Source organism: Salmo salar, chromosome ssa02 (assembly GCF_905237065.1).
Source record: "Salmo salar chromosome ssa02, Ssal_v3.1, whole genome shotgun sequence".
Classification (NCBI taxonomy): domain Eukaryota; kingdom Metazoa; phylum Chordata; class Actinopteri; order Salmoniformes; family Salmonidae; genus Salmo; species Salmo salar.
In genome coordinates this window covers 64,442,625-64,461,680 of record NC_059443.1, presented here as the reverse complement: position 1 = coordinate 64,461,680, position 19,056 = coordinate 64,442,625, and the positions used below count along the sequence as shown (strand labels likewise).

Here is a 19,056-nt window from a genome sequence, read left to right as displayed (position 1 = left end):
TATGATGTTAGTCTGCCTCGAGCATAGTAAATGAGACATTAGCACTGAAGTCTTTCGTATAAGGGGGAATTCTGAACTGTAGTGGAGACATCATAATTGTATATCTGTTCCATTGGAATGTGTGGAGCTTATTTCCCTTCAGCTACACCAGATAAGAGATCAAAACGCTCAGCTCCAAGGCTGTGGGTTACCATTTCATTAAAAACCACAACGCCAAATGGTTTTTGGTCGATTCGTTTTCGCACATTCATTGCCTTGGCAGAGAATCTAGATTCGAAGCCCAAATGCCGGGAAAAGCGTTTAAAGACACAGTCATCTATCTGTCTGGTGTCTATCTGTGTGTGTCTCAATGTTTGGTTGTTTATGCCTGTTTTTGCAGTGTGTATATGCTGTGGCGTTCCCTCAGGCATACCGTAGTAGACAGGTGGGTAGGGACCGGAGGAGGTAAGCATGCCAGCAAGGCAATGTATAGGACCCTGTGTGTGTATGTGTGTGTGTGTGTGTGTTTGTGTGTCACTGTCTGTCTATGTATGTGAGTAAGCCCTCTTGCACTGTCTGTCTGGTTTATATTGATTGTCACACAGAGTGGTAGTTCAGTCTGAAGTGTCTTTGCCCCACATCACACACCTGTTCTGTTGTCGTCACGTCACCCTCTGGGCTGTCTGGATCTCCCTTTAATATATTATGAGAGACAGTAACCACAGTTACAATAGTATTTCTGTGTGACACAAGACAGGGTGTGTGAAAAAGTCTTATTAGAGACATCTCCTAAAAACTGAAGATGACTCAATGAACACTCCTTACTTTGTGCTTAGTTGCACTTTGTGTGTTTGTGTGCCAGCATGCATGTATGTGCTTGAGTTCTGTGTGTGAACACACATCTGTGTGTGTGTGTGTGTGTGTGTCAGCCTGCAAGTGTGTACCACATAAGTGTGTGTGTGTGTGTGTGTGTGTGTGTGTGTGTGTGTGTGTGTGTGTGTGTGTGTGTGTGTGTGTGTGTGTGTGTGTGTGTGTGTGTGTGTGTGTGTGTGTGTGTGTGAGGTCAGGGGAAAAGCACAGGGGGGTCTGGGGAGGAGGTCTGGAGTGGTGGAGGGGAGGTTTACTTTTAACCCAACAGGAAACCCTGTGGCAGTAACTCACAGAGGCGGGTGACAGGGCTCCGCATGACGCCAGGGACGGATACACCCTCCTGGGCTTGGGGCCTGGCCACCCTCCCCTACTACCACCCCCTCTTCCAGGAAGAACCAGAGCAGAGCGAAGACCGTTCAACTGCCATCCACCCAGCCTGGCCTTATCAACATCCCTTTGGCCTGAGGGGTTGGAGGGTAGGGGGGGTTGGCTGGTGGGCTGGCTATCAGAGGGCTTGGGGTGGAGAGGGTCACAAAGGCTGTGTGGTTTAGATCTAGGTTTAACAATCCTTCTTTAATCTGTCTCCTCTCTACAATGTTTGAAGTGGATTTAACAAGTGGCCTCAATAAGGGATCATCATCGTCATGGAAAGAGCAGGTGTTCCTAATGTTTTGTACACTCAGTGTTGTTGAACTGAGACTGTGACTGACCACACAATAAAGTATCTTCTCTAATTCTTTAGCGCTATAAAGTATCTTCTCTAATTCTATTCAACATATTACAAATCATGCCCTGTTTATTTATCTATCCAGTCATTATTTGATCAGTTGGATTTTGAAATAGCTCATTTGCATGAGATTAGTTTTCAGGACAATTTGGCCCTGATGGGTCCATACACATGCGCATACTCACTCACACACACACACACACACACACACACACACACACACACACACACACACACACACACACACACACACACACACACACACACAAATCTACCGAGACCTAATCCTGAGATCTCAGTACGGGTGGAAAGGTTCCCAAAACCACAGAATCAATGCTTTGTTAAAATTGTTGGTCCTATTCCTAAATCAAGATTGCTCTTCACAGTGTGTGAAGACAAATGTCTCTCTCCAGGTTTTAAGCTGAAATAAAGCCTGCTGTATATGGGGTCAGAGGTGTAGATCAAATCTGATGGATAGAGGAGTAACATCCCTGCTAGAGAACAGTGGGCTCTTTCAGTAGATCCATGCCGTAATCTGTCTTGGAATCAAGTCATGGTTTAGGAAATCATTTAATCTAACTGCCTTTGGAATCATTCACTTTTAGTGAATAATTTCAGTAATCTACCAAACAGTCCAATTACTTTTAGGGAATCATTCAACTTATTCACCCAGGAATCTTTGAACTATTAGGGAATAATTTCACCTACAGTACCAGTCAAAAGTTTGGACACACCTACTCATTCAAGGGTTTTTCTTTTTTTAAACTATTTTCTACATTGTAGAATAATAGTGAAGACATCAAAACTGTGAAATAACACATATGGAATCATGTAGTAACAAAAAAAGTGTTAAACAAATCAAATGATATTTTATATTTGAGATTCTTTAAAGTAGCCACCCTTTGCCTTGACGACAACTTTGCACACTCTTGGCATTCTTTCAAACAGCTTCACCTGGAACACTTTTCCAAGTGAAGGAGTTTCCACATATGCTGAGCACTTGTTGGCGGCTTTTCCTTCGCTCTGCGGGCCAACTCATCCCAAACCATGATGATTGTTGAGGCCAGGTCATCTGATGCAGCACTCCATCACTCTCCTTGGTCAAATAGCCCTTACACAGCCTGGAGGTGTGTTGGATCATTCTCCTGTTGAAAAACAAATGATAGTCCCACTAAGCGCAAACCAGGTGGGATGGCGTATCGCTGCAGAATGCTGTGGTAGCCATGCTGTTTAAGTGTGCCTTCAATTCTAAATAAATCACAAACAGTGTCACCAGCAAAACACCCCCACACCATCACACCTCCTCCATGCTTCACTGTGGGAACCACACATGCGGAGATCTTCCGTTCACGTACTCTGCGTCTCAAAAAGACACAGCGGTTGGAACCCAAAATTTGGACTCATCAGACCAAAGGACAGATTTCCACCGGTCTAATGTCCATTGCTCGTGTTTCTTGGCCCAAGCAAGTCTCTTCTTCTTATTGGTGTCCTTTAATAGTGGTTTCTTTTCAGGAATTCGACCATGAAGCGCTGATACACGCAGTCTCCTCTGAACAGTTGACGTTGAGATGTTTCTGTTACTTGAACTCTGTGAAGCATTTATTTGGGCTGCAATCTGAGGTGCAGTTAACTCTAATGAACTTGTCCCCTGCAGTAGAGGTAAATCTGGGTCTTCCTTTCCTGTGGCGGTCCTCATGAGAGCCAGTTTCATCATAGCGCTTGATGTTTTTTGCGGCTGCACTAAAATGTTCCGTATTGACTGACCTTCATGTCTTCAAATAATGATGGACTGTCGTTTCTCTTTGCTTATTTGATGCTGTTCTTGCCATTCGTGCCATTCTTGCCTTGTAGTCATGAGTGAACAGGCAGTACAGGACGGGACTGAGCACGCACCCTTGAGGGGACCCCCGTGTTGAGGTTCAGCGTGACCAATGTGTTGTTACCTACCCTTACCACCTGGGGGCGGCCCGTCAGGAAGTCCAGGATCCAGTTGCAGAGGGAGGTGTTTAGTCCCAGGGTCTTTAGCTTAGTGATGAGCTTAGAGGGTACTATGGTGTTGAACGCTGAGCTGTAGTCAATGAATAGCATTCTCACATAGGTGTTCCTTTTGTCCAGGTGTGAAAGGGCAGTGTGGAGTGCAATAGAGATTGCATCATCTGTGGATCTGATGGGACGTAATGCAAATTGGAGTAGGTCTAGGGTTTCTGGGATAATGGTGTTGATGTGAGCCATGACCAGCCTTTCAAGCGTTTCATGGCTACAGACGTGAATGCTACAGGTCTGTAGTCATTTAGGCAGGTTACCTTAGTGTTCTTGGGCACAGGGACTATGGTGGTCTGCTTGGAACATGTTGGTATTACAGACTCAGACAGGGAGAGGTTGAAAATGTCAGTGAAGACCCTTGCCAGTTGATCAGCACATGCTCGGAGTACACGTCCTGGTAATCCGTCTGGCCCTGCGGCCTTGTGAATGTTGACCTGTTTAAAGGTCTTACTCACATTGGCTGTGGAGAGCGTGATCACACAGTCGCCCGGAACAGCTGATGCTCGCATGCAAGTTTCAGTGTTACTTCCCTCGAAGCGAGCATAGAAGTTATTTAGCTCGTCTGGTAGGCTCGTGTCACTGGGCAGCTCTCGGCTCTGCTTCCCTTTGTAGTCTGTAATAGTTTGCAAGCCCTGCCACATCCGACGAGCGTCAGAGCTGGTGTAGTACGATTTGATCTTAGTCCTGTATTGACACTTTGCCTGTCCGATGGTTCGTCGGAGGGCATAGCGGGATTTCTTATAAGCTTCTGGGTTACTTTGAAGTATCTCAAAATAAAATATATTTTGATTTGTTTACACTTTTTTGGTTACATGATTCCATGTGTGTTATTTCATAGTTTTGATGTCTTCACTATTATTCTGCAATGTAGAAAATAAATAGTAAAAAATTAAGAAAAACCCTGGAATGAGTAGGTGTGTCCAAACTTTTGACTGGTACTGTATATCTGCCTAGGAATCAACGGTAAGCCTTTAGATTTGGATCTAAGGGCACAAAGGCACTGTTGCGGTAAACCATGGACTCTGTCTCTATCTATAATCCAAATGCAGCCTGGACCATGCCTGCTGTAGACAGACACATCACAGGCAGATAGGAAGGCATGCCAAAGATCCCTCGCTCTTATCATCTCTGTCTGTGTGGTGATACGACCCTGATGCTCAGACAATAACTCTGCTGCTCAGGTACGGATGTTACACTCCACACGTTCCACTCCCAGGGAGTCAGACACAACAGTAGTAGCATTATGGATAGACCTAGGTTCCAATAGTATTGGTTTCTTTAAAAGAATACTTGAAATAGCTGTGTTTGAGCTTGCCTGTTGCAATGGAACTGATCAAGCAGGCACCAACTAAATCAAAAAGCAGTGCTTCTAGTATTGTTTTGCCTGAAGTTTCTCTGTCCATTTTCTCAGAAACGTGGTAGTATCAGAGCCCAGTCGGCAAAGACGTATCTCTCCAATTGATTAAAGACTAGTTTGTTTTCCGATTCACTTGGGGGTTGGATGAGAAGCGAGTGAATGAGAAAAAGACAGAAAAGGAGAGATGGAGAAGTGAATGATAGGGAGTCTTCTGCCAGTATAAGCACTAGTGATATATTGACTTGGACTCAGTCAACAGCTGACCTCAGTTCCAGGCCCGTTGAGACGCTCCTCTTACCCCTTGTTCAGGTCAAAGATGTTAGAAACAGAGATAAGTACAAGAAGCTTCACATTAGAAAGTCATGATGACTGAAGAGCTGTAAAGAAAACAACCACATTGCTACCATAAATGGAGTTTCTTGGTATTTATTAGATATTTGTAGCAAAGTTGTCCTCCAATTTAACATAATGGACAATATATGTCAAAGTCACTTATTGGCCAGGACTTCCTGGTTAAATAAATATTTAATAGATAAAAGTGAAATGGTGGACAATGCATAAAGTGAAGAAGTAGCAGTGAAATGCTTCTTTCATTGTTGTGCCTTAAAACTCCACATCTATGACTGTCAGGAAAGCAGAAGATCCAATTGAAAGGTAGGAAGTGAATATGCTTTTCTTTAGCCTGTCAGTGTCCAGCCTTTACCAATAGTTTCCCTACTGCTGGTTCCTACCATTGAAATAGTATTATTCTTTTGTTCCTCTGTCTAGCATGACTGCCCGTTGTTGGAGACGGCAGTAAGGAACATAGCTGTGGTTTGGAGAGGAAGAAACCATAGATTTCTTCCAAATGGCACCCTATTCCCTACATAGCGCACTTATTTTTTTTACCAGAGCCCCGTTAAAAGTTGTGCACTATATATGGAATAGGGCACCATTTGGGATGAAACCCATAATCCATAGTGAGTTGGGCACGCAGGTAAAACAATGTCAGAAAAAAGGAGCAAAGACAGACAGACAGAGCGGACCGCACACGTACTAACGTAACACCAAGGAGCGGGTGAGTTTGTTGTTATGTGAAGATGGGAGACTATTGCCAAGTTGGCGAGTGTGCTCATGCAACCGGGTCCAGTCCAGGCAGTGTGTGTTGGTTTAGCTGTGTGTGTCAATGTTGGATATCCAACCCTCTCTCTCTTCTGAATGCAATATGGGGTCTGGTGGTTAGGAAAATGGTGGTCAGCTGAAAAATCGTACTGTTGTTGGGAGGAATTGTTCTAGTTCGCACTTGCTGGGGCGAACACTTCATTGGGTCAACCAGTTTGCAGAAATGAGAGATGATTTACAGCCTGTTTTTCTCCTTTCATGATTCCCCCTGATTAATGCGTGCCGACTTATAAATCAGTTACCTATGCAGCTTTTTAGAGGTTGCTTAAAAACTTCAGTCTTAAAACATTCAATGGTATTACAGGAACACATAGTACCATTATGAACCCATATATTTGTAGACTACAGCCTCATGTGAAGTGAAACAGGACCCAGTTCATCATGGTGTTAACACTTTGTAATCCCTATGGAACTTTCTATCCAATGTCTCACAGGCCTCCAGTCTGAACCTTGACTAGGCAGACTAGGTTAACTGGGGTCACCAAACGTCCCTGAAAACAGATCAAGACATAACCCCCCCACTCCCCATAACTCCCCCAAACTCACCACCTCAACTAGGGGTCACCAAACGTCCCTGAAACAGTTCGAGACCGGACACCCACTCCCTATCCACCCCCAAAACCCCAACTCATCACCCCTCCAACTCCACTAAGTTATCATCCCCCCTACCTTTCAACACTACGAAGATATCCCGTCCCCAAGCCGCTCCTCCCCAGAGAGACCATCAATCATCCTGCTGTCATGACAACAGGGGAGGGCCCTGGGCTGGCTGATACTCCCAGGGTGTATCTGTGTTCTGTGTGTCAGACTGGGTAAAGTGATTGACAGGTCAGTGATTGTGACAGCTTTTCAGGTCATTCCACACACAAGGCATGGAAAGTATAGCACAGACCATACAGTAAAGATATCTCTGAATCATCACATCAATGTCACAATGCCACAGAGATCAGGAAGATGTTAATTGCCATAACAATCAAAACCTGCAGAAAGCACAGGCACGATTCACACACACCATCAAAATGTCACAACCAGTGTGCAAATGTCTCAGGGACATCACACATCATCAACTCTAGGCTCAAGCTATCAAACAAATCAAGAAACAATTAGTCAAACTTATCAAACAGTCCAAAGCTTAATTCAGATGTATTTTACATTTTAGCCATTTAGCAGATGCTCTTATCCAGAATGACATACAGGAGCAATTAGGGTTAAGTGCCTTGTTCAAGGGCACATCAACAGATGTTTCACCTAGTCGGCTCGGGGATTCGAACCAGCGACCTTTCGGTTACTAGGCCAATGCTCTTAACCGATAGGCTACTCACCAAAATCCTGTGTTTTATCTTTTTCAGTTTAATTTCACAGATATTCTTGCGTTCCCATGCTGACACAGGCTTTTAGGGCATAGGGACACATAGTAACCTGTTCTTTATTACTTATGTAGCTTGGACAGGTTGAGGTTTGTGTGTCATCTGAACGATCTGAAAGAGAAAGGAGTCCCGATACTGCTTGTCTTGCGCAAGTCTACATTCACTCAGGCATACACAGAGCAGTTGCAAACATGAGATAAAGATGATATGATGAGACGACATGAAATATTGTGTTCAGAAGACGTGTTCTGACAAAACGCTCTCTTTCAGAGGCCATCAAATATCCCAGGATGACAGGATGACAGGATGACGCAAAGTGGTGTGGATGACCACAATATCATTAGTAGATATTTGAATATCAAACGTCTTCGATAACACATGCACACACACACACACACAGGCAAGCACGCACGTGCACGCACACACACACACAGGCACGCACACACACCAACCACAATCGAGTGTATAGAGTTTCATGTTTCAAGTTGTATTAGTCATGTGTAGAGAAACCCATAGGAAGAGTCTGCTAACATACAGCCTGTCCTGGGTGGAAAGACCCGGGAATATCAGAGTATCAGAACACAGCCCCAGGCAGAACTGGACTTCTCAGAGGGGAGTTGCAGTGGAGCATGACGACTCCACTAACCTAACATGCCCAGGCCACCGCTGAGGAGGAAAGGTAAACCCAGGCCTGCCTCTGGGGAGAGAGAGGGGGAGAATGTACACTGGTGTGTGAACGTGTGTGCGAGTGTGTCTGTGTGTGAGCGTGTGTTTGAGCTTGAAGTAAGACAAGCATAGCTTTCCCATCGGAGGACATTCAACCCAATGCTGAGAAACCAAGGGAGAGCTGAGATAATATTGACACACTTATGCGCTCACACACACACACTCAAGTCACCACAAGAATGGCAAGAGGGGACAGGCTTGCAGCTAGAGGCCATTTCATCTGCAGGTCATGTGTGTAACAGTTTAACAGCCCTACACCCACCACACCCTTACAGAGCCGCAGCTGACGACCCGAGGGCTCAAGGATGCACCGGGATGGGACACTTCCTGGTCCCTAATGGAATCCACAGGCACACAGGTGAAGACTCCCTGGATGCTAACATTAACTGAGAAACCGTTCATGTTCATCCCCCTAATTTTTTATGGTTTACTATTCTTGTGAGGACTTTTGGCACACACACACACACACACACACACACACACACACACACACACACACACACACACACACACACTTCAGCGAGGATCAGACCTGGGTATATATAGTATTTCAAATACTTTAGCTGCACATGATTGAGCTAGCCTGGCTGGAGGAATGGAAGCAATGGAAAAGTCCCAAAAGGGAAAACTCTGCCCATCTATGATCTGGAAACTCCAGACAGGCTCAAGCCAGTGCTAAAAGTATTTGAAAGATTTCAAATATTATTTGAACCCAGATCCGATCCTAATCAAATCAAATTAAATTGTATTTGTCACATGCGCCAAATACAACAGGTGAAATGCTTACTTACAAGCCCTTAACCAACAATGCAGTTCAAGAAATAGAGTTTACTGAAGTAAAAAAATCTAATCAAATCAAAAAGGAACACAAGAAAATGGCATAACAAATACACAGGGGGTACCAGTACCGAGTCAATGTGCGGGGGTACAGGTTAGTCAAGTGTAACAGTAAAGCTTCCGTCCCTCTCCTCACCCCTACCTGGGCTCGAACCAGGGACCCTCTGCACACATCGACAACAGCCTCCTACAAAGCATCGTTACCCATCGCTCCACAAAAGCCACGGCCCTGGCAGAGCAAGGGGAACAACTACTTCAAGGTCTCAGAGTGAGTGACGTCACCAATTGAAACGCTATTAGCACGCACCACCGCTAACTAGCTAGCCATTTCACATCGGTTACACAAGGTAATTTGTAAAGTGACTATGAATAGATAATAAACAGCGAGTAGCAGCAGTGTAAATACAGAGGGGGGGTTCAATGTAAATAGTCCGGACGGCCATTTTATGAATTGTTCAGCAGTCTTATGGCTTGGGGGTAGAAGCTGTTAAGGAGCCTTTTGGTCCAAGACTTGGCTCTCCAGTACTGCTTGCCGTGCGGTAGCAGAGAGAACAGTCTATTACTTGGGTGACTGGAGTCTTTGACAATTTTTTGGGCCTCTACTTTTTGGCCTGGTCTATGTGGTTGAAGGATGAATGAACAGGAAGAGGAACCACGCTAGCCATCAGAGCTGAAGTCGCCCACCCTTGCATAGGCCCCGGCGGCCTTGACTGACTAAATCCCTTCCCTGAAGAAGAAAGAATTACCTCTATGATATTTTATAGTGACCCGACAGACTCACAGTAGAGGAACTCTATAAAGCCATATTGGGGCTGGTACTGTATATTACCCTAGGTTTAAGACTGACTTGGGGCTGGTACTGTATATTACTCTAGGTTTAAGACTGACATGGGGTCTGTACTGTATATTACCCTAGGTTTAAGACTGACTTGGGGTCTGTACTGTATATTACCCTAGGTTTAAGACTGACTTGGGGTCTGTACTGTATATTACCCTAGGTTTAAGACTGACTTGGGGTCTTTACTGTATATTACTCTAGATTTAAGACTGACTTGGGGTCTGTACTGTATATTACCCTAGGTTTAAGACTGACTTGGGGTCTGTACTGTATATTACCCTAGGTGTAAGAATGACTTGGGGTCTGTACTGTATATTACCCTAGGTTTAAGACTGACTTGGGGTCTGTACTGTATATTACTCTAGGTTTAAGACTGACATGGGGTCTGTACTGTATATTACCCTAGGTTTAAGACTGACTTGGGGTCTGTACTGTATATTACCCTAGGTTTAAGACTGACTTGGGGTCTGTACTGTATATTACTCTAGGTTTAAGACTGACATGGGGTCTGTACTGTATATTACCCTAGGTTTAAGACTGACTTGGGGTCTGTACTGTATATTACCCTAGGTTTAAGACTGACTTGGGGTCTGTACTGTATATTACCCTAGGTTTAAGACTGACTTGGGGTCTTTACTGCATATTACTCTAGGTTTAAGACTGACTTGGGGTCTTTACTGTATATTACCCTAGGTTTAAGACTGACTTGGGGTCTGTACTGTATATTACCCTAGGTTTAAGACTGACTTGGGGTCTTTACTGTATATTACCCTAGGTTTAAGACTGACTTGGGGTCTGTACTGTATATTACCCTAGGTTTAAGACTGACTTGGGGTCTTTACTGTATATTACCCTAGGTTTAAGACTGACATGGGGCATATGGACAGATCATGATAAAGCACCAGAGTTCTTACACTAGAGGGCGACGTTTTATGGGGATGTATATCACATCTCACATGTCAACAAGAATGCCCCACTGTGGAGTTTTTACTGCTATGAAAGCTGTGTGTGTGTGTGTGTGTGTGTGTGTGTGTGTGTGTGTGTGTGTGTGTGTGTGTGTGTGTGTGTGTGTGTGTGTTGCATTGCGACCCAGGGTGCAGAAGAGGAGTTTAGGACCCCACCTCTAGACTCCAGTCAAAACATAATCTTTGTCTCTTCATCGTCCAGTGACCTCAGTCAAACACAGTCCCCCTCACTGCCTGCCTGGATCAGATAGGCCCCTAGCCCGAGATATTAGAGAAAGTAGGAGATAGGAGTCCCATTGGGTAATGAATGGAGCGACGTACAACGCCCCACCCAGCAGACTGTCGACCAATCACGTTCACGTTGTCATGCTGCGTCACGCAGTTGGTAAGCTAATCGTCATGCAATCCCTTCTCAAAGTCAGGTTATGAGTCTATTTTCCTTGAAAGTACATAATATCATGATTCCAAAGCTATACGATATTACATAGAACAAGTTCATTATCTCACATCTTCTTATTCACAAAATGCATGCTAATGTTGTGTTTATGAGCTAGCGCCCAATTGACCCCCAGTCACTTTTCTTCTTCTTTTGTATCATGGCGTTTGCACATTTTGTTTGTGCATGCCGCCACCTACTGTGCGGTAGTGTGTGGTCGATCATGTAGCCTACGTTTTGTGATACAAAAATAAAAAATGCACCACCAACTAACATCTACAGTGGCAAGAAAAAGTATGTGAACCCTTTGGAATTACCTGTACTTCTGCGTAAATTGGTCATAAAATTTGATCTGATCTTCATCTAAGTCACAACAATAGACAAACACAGTCTGCTTAAAATAATAACCCACAAACAATTCTACGTTTTCATATCATTATTGAACACACCGTGTAAACATTCCCAGTGTAGGGTGGGAAAAGTATGTGAACCCTTGGATTTAATAACTGGTTGACCCTCCTTTGGCAGCAATAACCTCAGCCAAACATTTTCTGTAGTTGCGGATTAGACCTGCACAACGGTCAGGAGGAATTTTGGACCATTCCTCTTTACAAAACTGTTTCAGTTCAGCAATACTCTCGGGATGTCTGGTGTGAACCGCTCTTTTGAGGTCATGCCACAGCATCTCAATCAGGTTGAGGTCAGGACTCTGAATGGGCCACTCCAGAAGGCGTATCTTCTTCTGTTGTTGATTTACTTATGTGTTTTGGGTCGTTGTCCTGTTGAATCACCCAACTTCTGTTGAGCTTCAATTGGCGGACAGATTGTCTTATATTCTCCTGCAAAATGTCTTGATAAACTTGGGAATTCATTTTTCCGTTGATGATAGTAAGCTGTCCAGGCCCTGAGGCAGCAAAGCAGCTTCAAATTATGATACTCCCTTCACCATACTTTACAGTTGGGATGAGGTTTTGATGTTGGTGTGGTGTGATGTGCCTTTTTTTCTCCACAGATAGTGTTGTGTGTTCCTTCCAAACACCTCAACTTTAGTTTCATCTGTCCACATAATATTTTGCCAGTAGTGCTGTGGAACATCCAGATGCTCTTTTGCGAACTTCAGATGTGCAGCAATGGGTTTTTTTGGACAGCAGTGGCTTCTTCCGTGGTGTCCTCCCATGAACACCATTCTTGTTTATTGTTTTACGTATTGTAGACTCGTCAACAGAGATGTTAGCATGTTCCAGAGATTTCTGTCAGTCTTTAGCTGACACTCTAGGATTCTTCTTAACCTCATTGAGCATTCTGCTCTGTGCTCTTGCAGTCTTCTTTGCAGGACGCCACTCCTAGGGAGAGTAGCAACAGTGCTGAGCTTTTTCCATTTATAGACAATTTGTCTTACGGTGGACTGATGAACATCAAGGCTTTTAGAGATACTTTTGTAACCCTTTCCAGCTTTATGCAAGTCAACATTTCTTAATCTTGGGTCTTCGGAGATTTATTTTGTTGGAGGCATGGTTCACATCAGGCAATGCTTCTTATGAATAGCAAACTCCAATTTTGTGAGTGTTTTTTAAAGGGCAGGGCAGCTCTAACCAACATCTCCAATCTCGTCTCATTGATTGGACTCCACCTTAGCTGACTCCTGACTCCAATTAGGTTTTGGAGAAGTCATTAGCCTAGGTGTTCGCATATTTTTCCCAACCTACACTGTGAATGTTTAAATGATGTATTCAATATAGACAAGAAAAATACAATACTTTGTGTGTTACACCTCAACACTTAAAGCCACCCCATTAATCACTCCGTTCAAAGGCACCCTTTTCCGGAGAGCAAAGGTCACAGGTCTTGTCCCTAAGCACGTGACGAGAAGTGCTCGCTCCCTCTGGACGGAAAAACCATGAAAATCATCACAAGTCCACTTTGTGCTACCTTCACCGATTTAACAGTACCCAACTTAATTTCTACCCAGCCTGAGACTACATATGGATCAGTCAAAAGGCAGGGATCGAATTTCTCTAGAAGTGTCACTCCCACTGGGCCCAACCCAGCTAGCAAAGAGGAAGCGGCCCGGAACTGATTGAATCGGCCCGGAATCGGGTGTCGGACTCGGAATCAAAATGAATGACTGCCCAGAATCGGCCCAAGTACATCGGGCCGTTTCCGTCTACCGGAATTCAGCCGACTTTGCCGGCATCTTACCAGAATCCCCCAGAAGCGGCCCAATGCAAATTTAAGTAAATGTATACAAAATTACCCAATTTAGTAATTTTAAATATGACTATTATACATTTTATACATACAAATGATTACCCATCCACCCCAAAAAAACTGTGTCAGAGGAAACACTGTACACCTGGTGACCGTGCATGTGCCTGGCCCGCCACAGGAGCACGATGGGACAAGGACATCCCGGCCAGCCAAACCTTCCCCTAACTCAGATGACACTGGGACAATTGCGCGTCGTCTCATGGGTCTCCCGGTTGCAGCCAGCATGGGTATCAAACCAGCATCAGCAGCAACACGCAGTGTCTTAGACCGCTGCGCCACTCAGGAGGCTCCATCCACAAAGTTTTAATGCTTATCAATTGCCTTGCACAAAGTATCAAAATACTAAAATACTACTTAAACAGGACTCTTAAAGAATTGTATTTTTGGATCACAGAAACATTAACAAAATATGGAAAAATGAATAAAGAGAGAGAGAGAGTAGCCCCAATCGGCCCGAGCCCCAAGTAATACATTTGGGCCAGATAACTCACACCAGAATCGGCCAGAGCTCAATTCCCACATCCTAGCCATAAGTAATACTGCCGAAGGCGGTCCAGACGTCGGCCGAGTCTGACTCTCATCGGCCCAGATCCACTGTGCTAGCTGGGAAATCATCAGGTTCAATTTCTGAGCCATCAGAGCTATCACAGACAGCAGAATAGGGTTTGTACTTGGCGCCATTCTTCCACAACACACATCTTCCCACTGCACTTGGCTCCTTCTTCCTCTCTGTCCATAACCACGTCGATCCGTTCACCACACTCATGCCGCGCCTTCATCCGCTGTACTGCTTGCAGAACACCCACTGATGGCCTTTTTCTTCTGTTCCATCTCTGGCCTTTCCATGCTCCCAAAACGTGCCACAGTTATCAGCCAGGTCTCCTCCTCGTCATCCATTTTGGCAAACAATCCAATTTCACCACCGAGTTTCAGTTGCCGGTTAACAGCCGGCAACTATTCACTCCTTGAAGGAGAGGTCTCCTTGTCCTAGAATCGTCCAGAATGCACCAGGCAGCCCATTGACGATGTATGGGCACCGTACACAATGGCAGTTAATACGATTCCAATCGAGTTTCCCATCTCCTTAAAATTATCAATTCAATTCAATTTAAGGGCTTTATTGGCATGGGAAGCATATGTTAACATTGCCAAAGCAAGTGAAATAGATCATAAACAAAAGTGAAATAAACAATAAAAATGTACAGTAAACATTACACTCACAGAAGTTCCAAAAGAATAAAGACATTTCAAATGTCATATTATGTGTATATACAGTGCAAATGTATATATGTGCAAATGTTTTTTTCGAATTCTTTGTGAATCTGTGTTATCTGAGGGAAATATGTGTCTCTAATATGTCTCTGACCACCCCTACACATGCATGGCTAGGCCTAACTCAATGTATGTTTAATTTAATTTTCATTTAAAAAAAATCTTCAACCTGAACTGAAAAGACAAAAGATAATGTTGTTTGTACCGGTAAAACCCCAACAACATAAAACAATAGAGCTCGAATTTGACGCTTGCAGTATTTCATATTTCCTTCGTTAACATGAATTAAGGTATCAGTACGTGCACACCTTGTTAGTGGCACAACATGGGGGTACATCCACATAGGATGAAGTAACCTACTTCTTCTTTGATATTTTTGTATTTATTTAACCTTTATTTAACTATATACAGACATTACAGATACACAGACATTGCAGACGAGACAAGATCAAATGTTTATTGGTTGGTACACAAAGATTGAGATAAAAAAAAGCACCAGAATCACGTTCTCTTTAGAATTTATAATAAAGGCATTACAAGTCACACTAAAAATGGTTATAGGTCGATAAATGTGTGTTGCAACAGCGCTCTCTGCCGCTCAAATAACTGAAGACAGTCAAAACATGCGTGTGTCATTGCTACTTTTTTATTGGCTGCTTTCATTCACGTGATCAAAACATAATCATGGCGGTCTCCGCTGGAGTCCGGTCGAGCGTGGGGCTGACTTTGAGACTTTCTAGAGTTATACCAGATTGTAGCACATGTCCTTTCAACAGGTTGAATACTTATTTGAATGGTATAGCTAAGTCGTCGAATGTTGATCGTTTTCGGACGTTGAACCGACACTTGCAGACATCCAAGGGTGAGTTGGTCGGTTGCTAACTTAAGAAGCTACACTTGGATTGCTATCTAACGTTAGCTAATTATTCAGCTTCCATCAAACCAATTCATGTATATCAATTTAGTGCTAGACAGCTGCTAACAAGTTAGTTATGTCTACGAACATCGTAACTAGGTACTATTAGTAAGGATCCCGAGTGGCGCAGCGGTCTAGGGCACCTCGTTTCAATGCTTGAGGCGTCACTACAGACACCCTGGTTCGATTCCAGGCTGTATCACAACCGTCCGATGTTGGCCGGTGTCGGCCGTCATTGTAAATAATCATTTGTTTTTAACTTACTTGCCTAGTTAAATAAAGGTTACATACTTTTTTTTTTTAATTGCACCCACATTTTGAATAACATAGCAAGACAATCATGGCATCTGTTGCTAAGAATGTTTGATAAGTTGTGTAACTGATCTCCAAAGCTGCTAATTCTCTGTAACTAAGTTGGTCTCGAAGTCCTACAGTAAGTCAGACAATCCGTAAGAGGATCTGGAACTGAATGTCAACTATGTCTCTATTTTATTTGTGAAGGTCTGTATCAAAGTGAGGTGGGTGCAAGTGCAGAAGACCCCCAAGAAGATGTGTAAGTAACTACTCAGCCAGTGCATCATTTAGCTAGCTAATTGATTGTTAGCTATTTATGTCTTTGCCCTTTTGACTCCATTACAGTACGTAAATGGTCAGGTTAGTAACCCTAACCCTTAAGCAGACAAACTCAAGGGGATATATACATACTTTGTTACTGATTTGCCTTAATGTCATTTGAGTGCATCATGCATTTGTCACTTGCATTGTCATTTGTGAACTATGAGTTTTTAATATTGTTTTTGGTCTGCTCTTAGGGTGAATGTGGTGTACATAGATAGATCAGGAAAGAGGATTCCAGTGAAGGCTAAAGTGGGAGACAATGCAATGTACCTGGCCCATAGGCACAACATTGAACTGGAAGGTGAGTGCTAATAGGGTTTGTGACGACGTCCTGAGAGAATTCAGGTCAAAACTTGGTGATTGATTTCTCCACTATTGTATTAATGAACACTATTTTTATTTATTTAACCTTTATTTAACTAGGCAAGTCAAATTCTTATATTACAATGACTGCCTACACCGGCCAAACCCGGATGGCGCTGGGCCAATTGTGCACCGCCCTATGGGACTCCCAATCACGGCCGGTTGTGATACAGCCTGGATTCGAAACAGGGTGTCTGTAGTGACGCCTCTAGCACTGAGACACACTGCCTTAGACCGCTGCGCCACTCGAGAGCCACACTTACATCTTGCTTCTTTCTCCCTGTCCATGTGTGATTTTAAGGAGCTTGCGAGGCGTCACTAGCTTGCTCAACGTGCCACGTGTATGTGAACAGAGACCATGTCGGCAAGCTACCAGAGCCTGACGAAAGGTATGTTTTATTATAAGATATGCCATAGTCCATGAGAGCTCATGTCATTGCCCTTGTCAAATAAACACATAAAATAAAAACCCAAACTTTCTTCATTGTCAACAAGATTGACTCTTATAATGCAATGCAAATCAATGGCTTCAATTTGATTCTTCTCATCCCAGAGAGGATGACATGCTGGACATGGCCCCAGCGCTACAGGAGAACTCCAGACTTGGCTGTCAGATCATCCTCACCCAGGAGCTGGAGGGCATCGAGCTGACCCTGCCTAAGGTCACCAGGAACTTCTACGTGGACGGCCATGTTCCCAAACCACACTGAGGACACTACACTCCACACTAGCACCCTACTTAGTGTGAAGCAATGTATTGGGCATGGATGCTAAGTAGTATGGATGTTTCACTCCACACTGGCACCCTACTTAGTGTGAAGCAACGTATTGGGCATGCATTCTAAGTAGTATGCTAGTATGGATGTTGGAACACGGCCCCTCAGGACTGAGTCGTAAGAGAGAGAGTTGCGTTCTTTGAACTGTCGGCAGGTATAAAGAGGTGAGCTGGGATAGAGGAGGCTTGAAGGATCCCCCCCAAGTCAAGAATGCTCTTACATATCCACATGACTGTGTGACCGTAGACAAAAGCTATATACCAGTCACTGGCTGCATTTAGACAGCGCCCCTGATGGGATTGGTCAAAAGACCAATTAGTGGAAAAAATATCAGATGGGCTGCCTGTGTAAACGCAGCCTCTGAAGTGTGTTGTATTTGGCTCACACTGAAAGTAATGCTGATTGTGGAAGAGTTGGATGGTTTTCAGCATTCATGTATAAATATGTCATGTGTATAGAAGAGTTCTCAGGCCAAGACTGAGATGTCTATCAAACCATTCGACGTCCCAAACAGTTCTTTGTTTCATAGTAACCCGAGTCAGCATTTCAGAAAGGCCTGTCGTCATTGCTATGCAAAGGACAACTTTGTGTCCTTGAATAGAACATTCCATGTTACAACTCACTTATAAAAGGTCAACATACACACATCTCAGGTGGAGCTTCCAAATAGTCATCCGTCTCTACAATAGCAGCACTCACATACAGCTAATTAACAGTATGTAATGTGTACGTATACATAGCTTTCACCATTATATCTACTTATGGCAAGTTTCTAGGAATTTTACTGTTGTGGGCATGTGGTGTCTAGTCAAGACCTTAACAAGCCCCTCCACAACACTGAAAGCCCTTTCCCTACATCAAGCCTGTCAGGAATCATTAACCGTCTCTCATGTAGCACTTTTGCAGTATGTTTTGTAAGCAGAGGGCAGCTTGAGATCGAACGGAAAGGGTTGAATATGTTAGATAACTGATGACGCCAAGGAGATACTTGGGCTGCATTCACACAGGCAGCCTCATTTTGATATTTTTTTCCAATCACAGATCTTTGCACATCAAAGCTGATCTGATTGGTCAAAATGCAGCCTAAACCATTTTACACTGACAGGTGCATTTTGTCCAATTCCCAAGTCATTTCTGTTTCTGTCCATCCATACCCAGTAATGATTTGCCTTGTCATTTCACCGTTAGTAGTCTCATAACTGTCCATCAAAAAAAACACCTGTATCCAGTATTAGTTGGCTCCTTTACGAACCTGGAATGCTTTCACTTGTACTGTAATTCATTTGTCTAACATACGCACAACACATGTAGGTGTATTATGTATATATGGTATATCTCAAAATTTGCAAGTCTATTTTAGATTTGTGCAATAAAAATACCAAAAGTTTGTACTAGTCTGTCTTAAGCCCTATGCTTTTTAAAAATCACACTGAAGGAAATTGAACACCACAAGTGCAGTATTCAATACCAGTCCTTGAGAGCAGTTTAAATCCTCAAAACCCAGGAAATGGAAATCAATTAGCAATATACAAGGTTC

At 43.7% G+C, this 19,056-nt stretch overlaps 1 protein-coding gene across 1 annotated transcript; it reads left to right on the top strand.

Moving 5' to 3' along the window:
* Window positions 1-15,518: 15,518 nt before the first annotated feature.
* LOC106590059 (ferredoxin-2, mitochondrial) lies at window positions 15,519-18,906 on the top strand. The gene is made up of 5 exons (XM_014180575.2): window positions 15,519-15,708; window positions 16,264-16,315; window positions 16,575-16,681; window positions 17,045-17,132; window positions 17,297-18,906. Exons 1-5 carry the CDS (start codon window positions 15,531-15,533, stop codon window positions 17,451-17,453), a joined length of 582 nt encoding a protein of 193 aa, XP_014036050.1. The 5' UTR covers window positions 15,519-15,530; the 3' UTR covers window positions 17,454-18,906.
* Window positions 18,907-19,056: the final 150 nt, after the last annotated feature.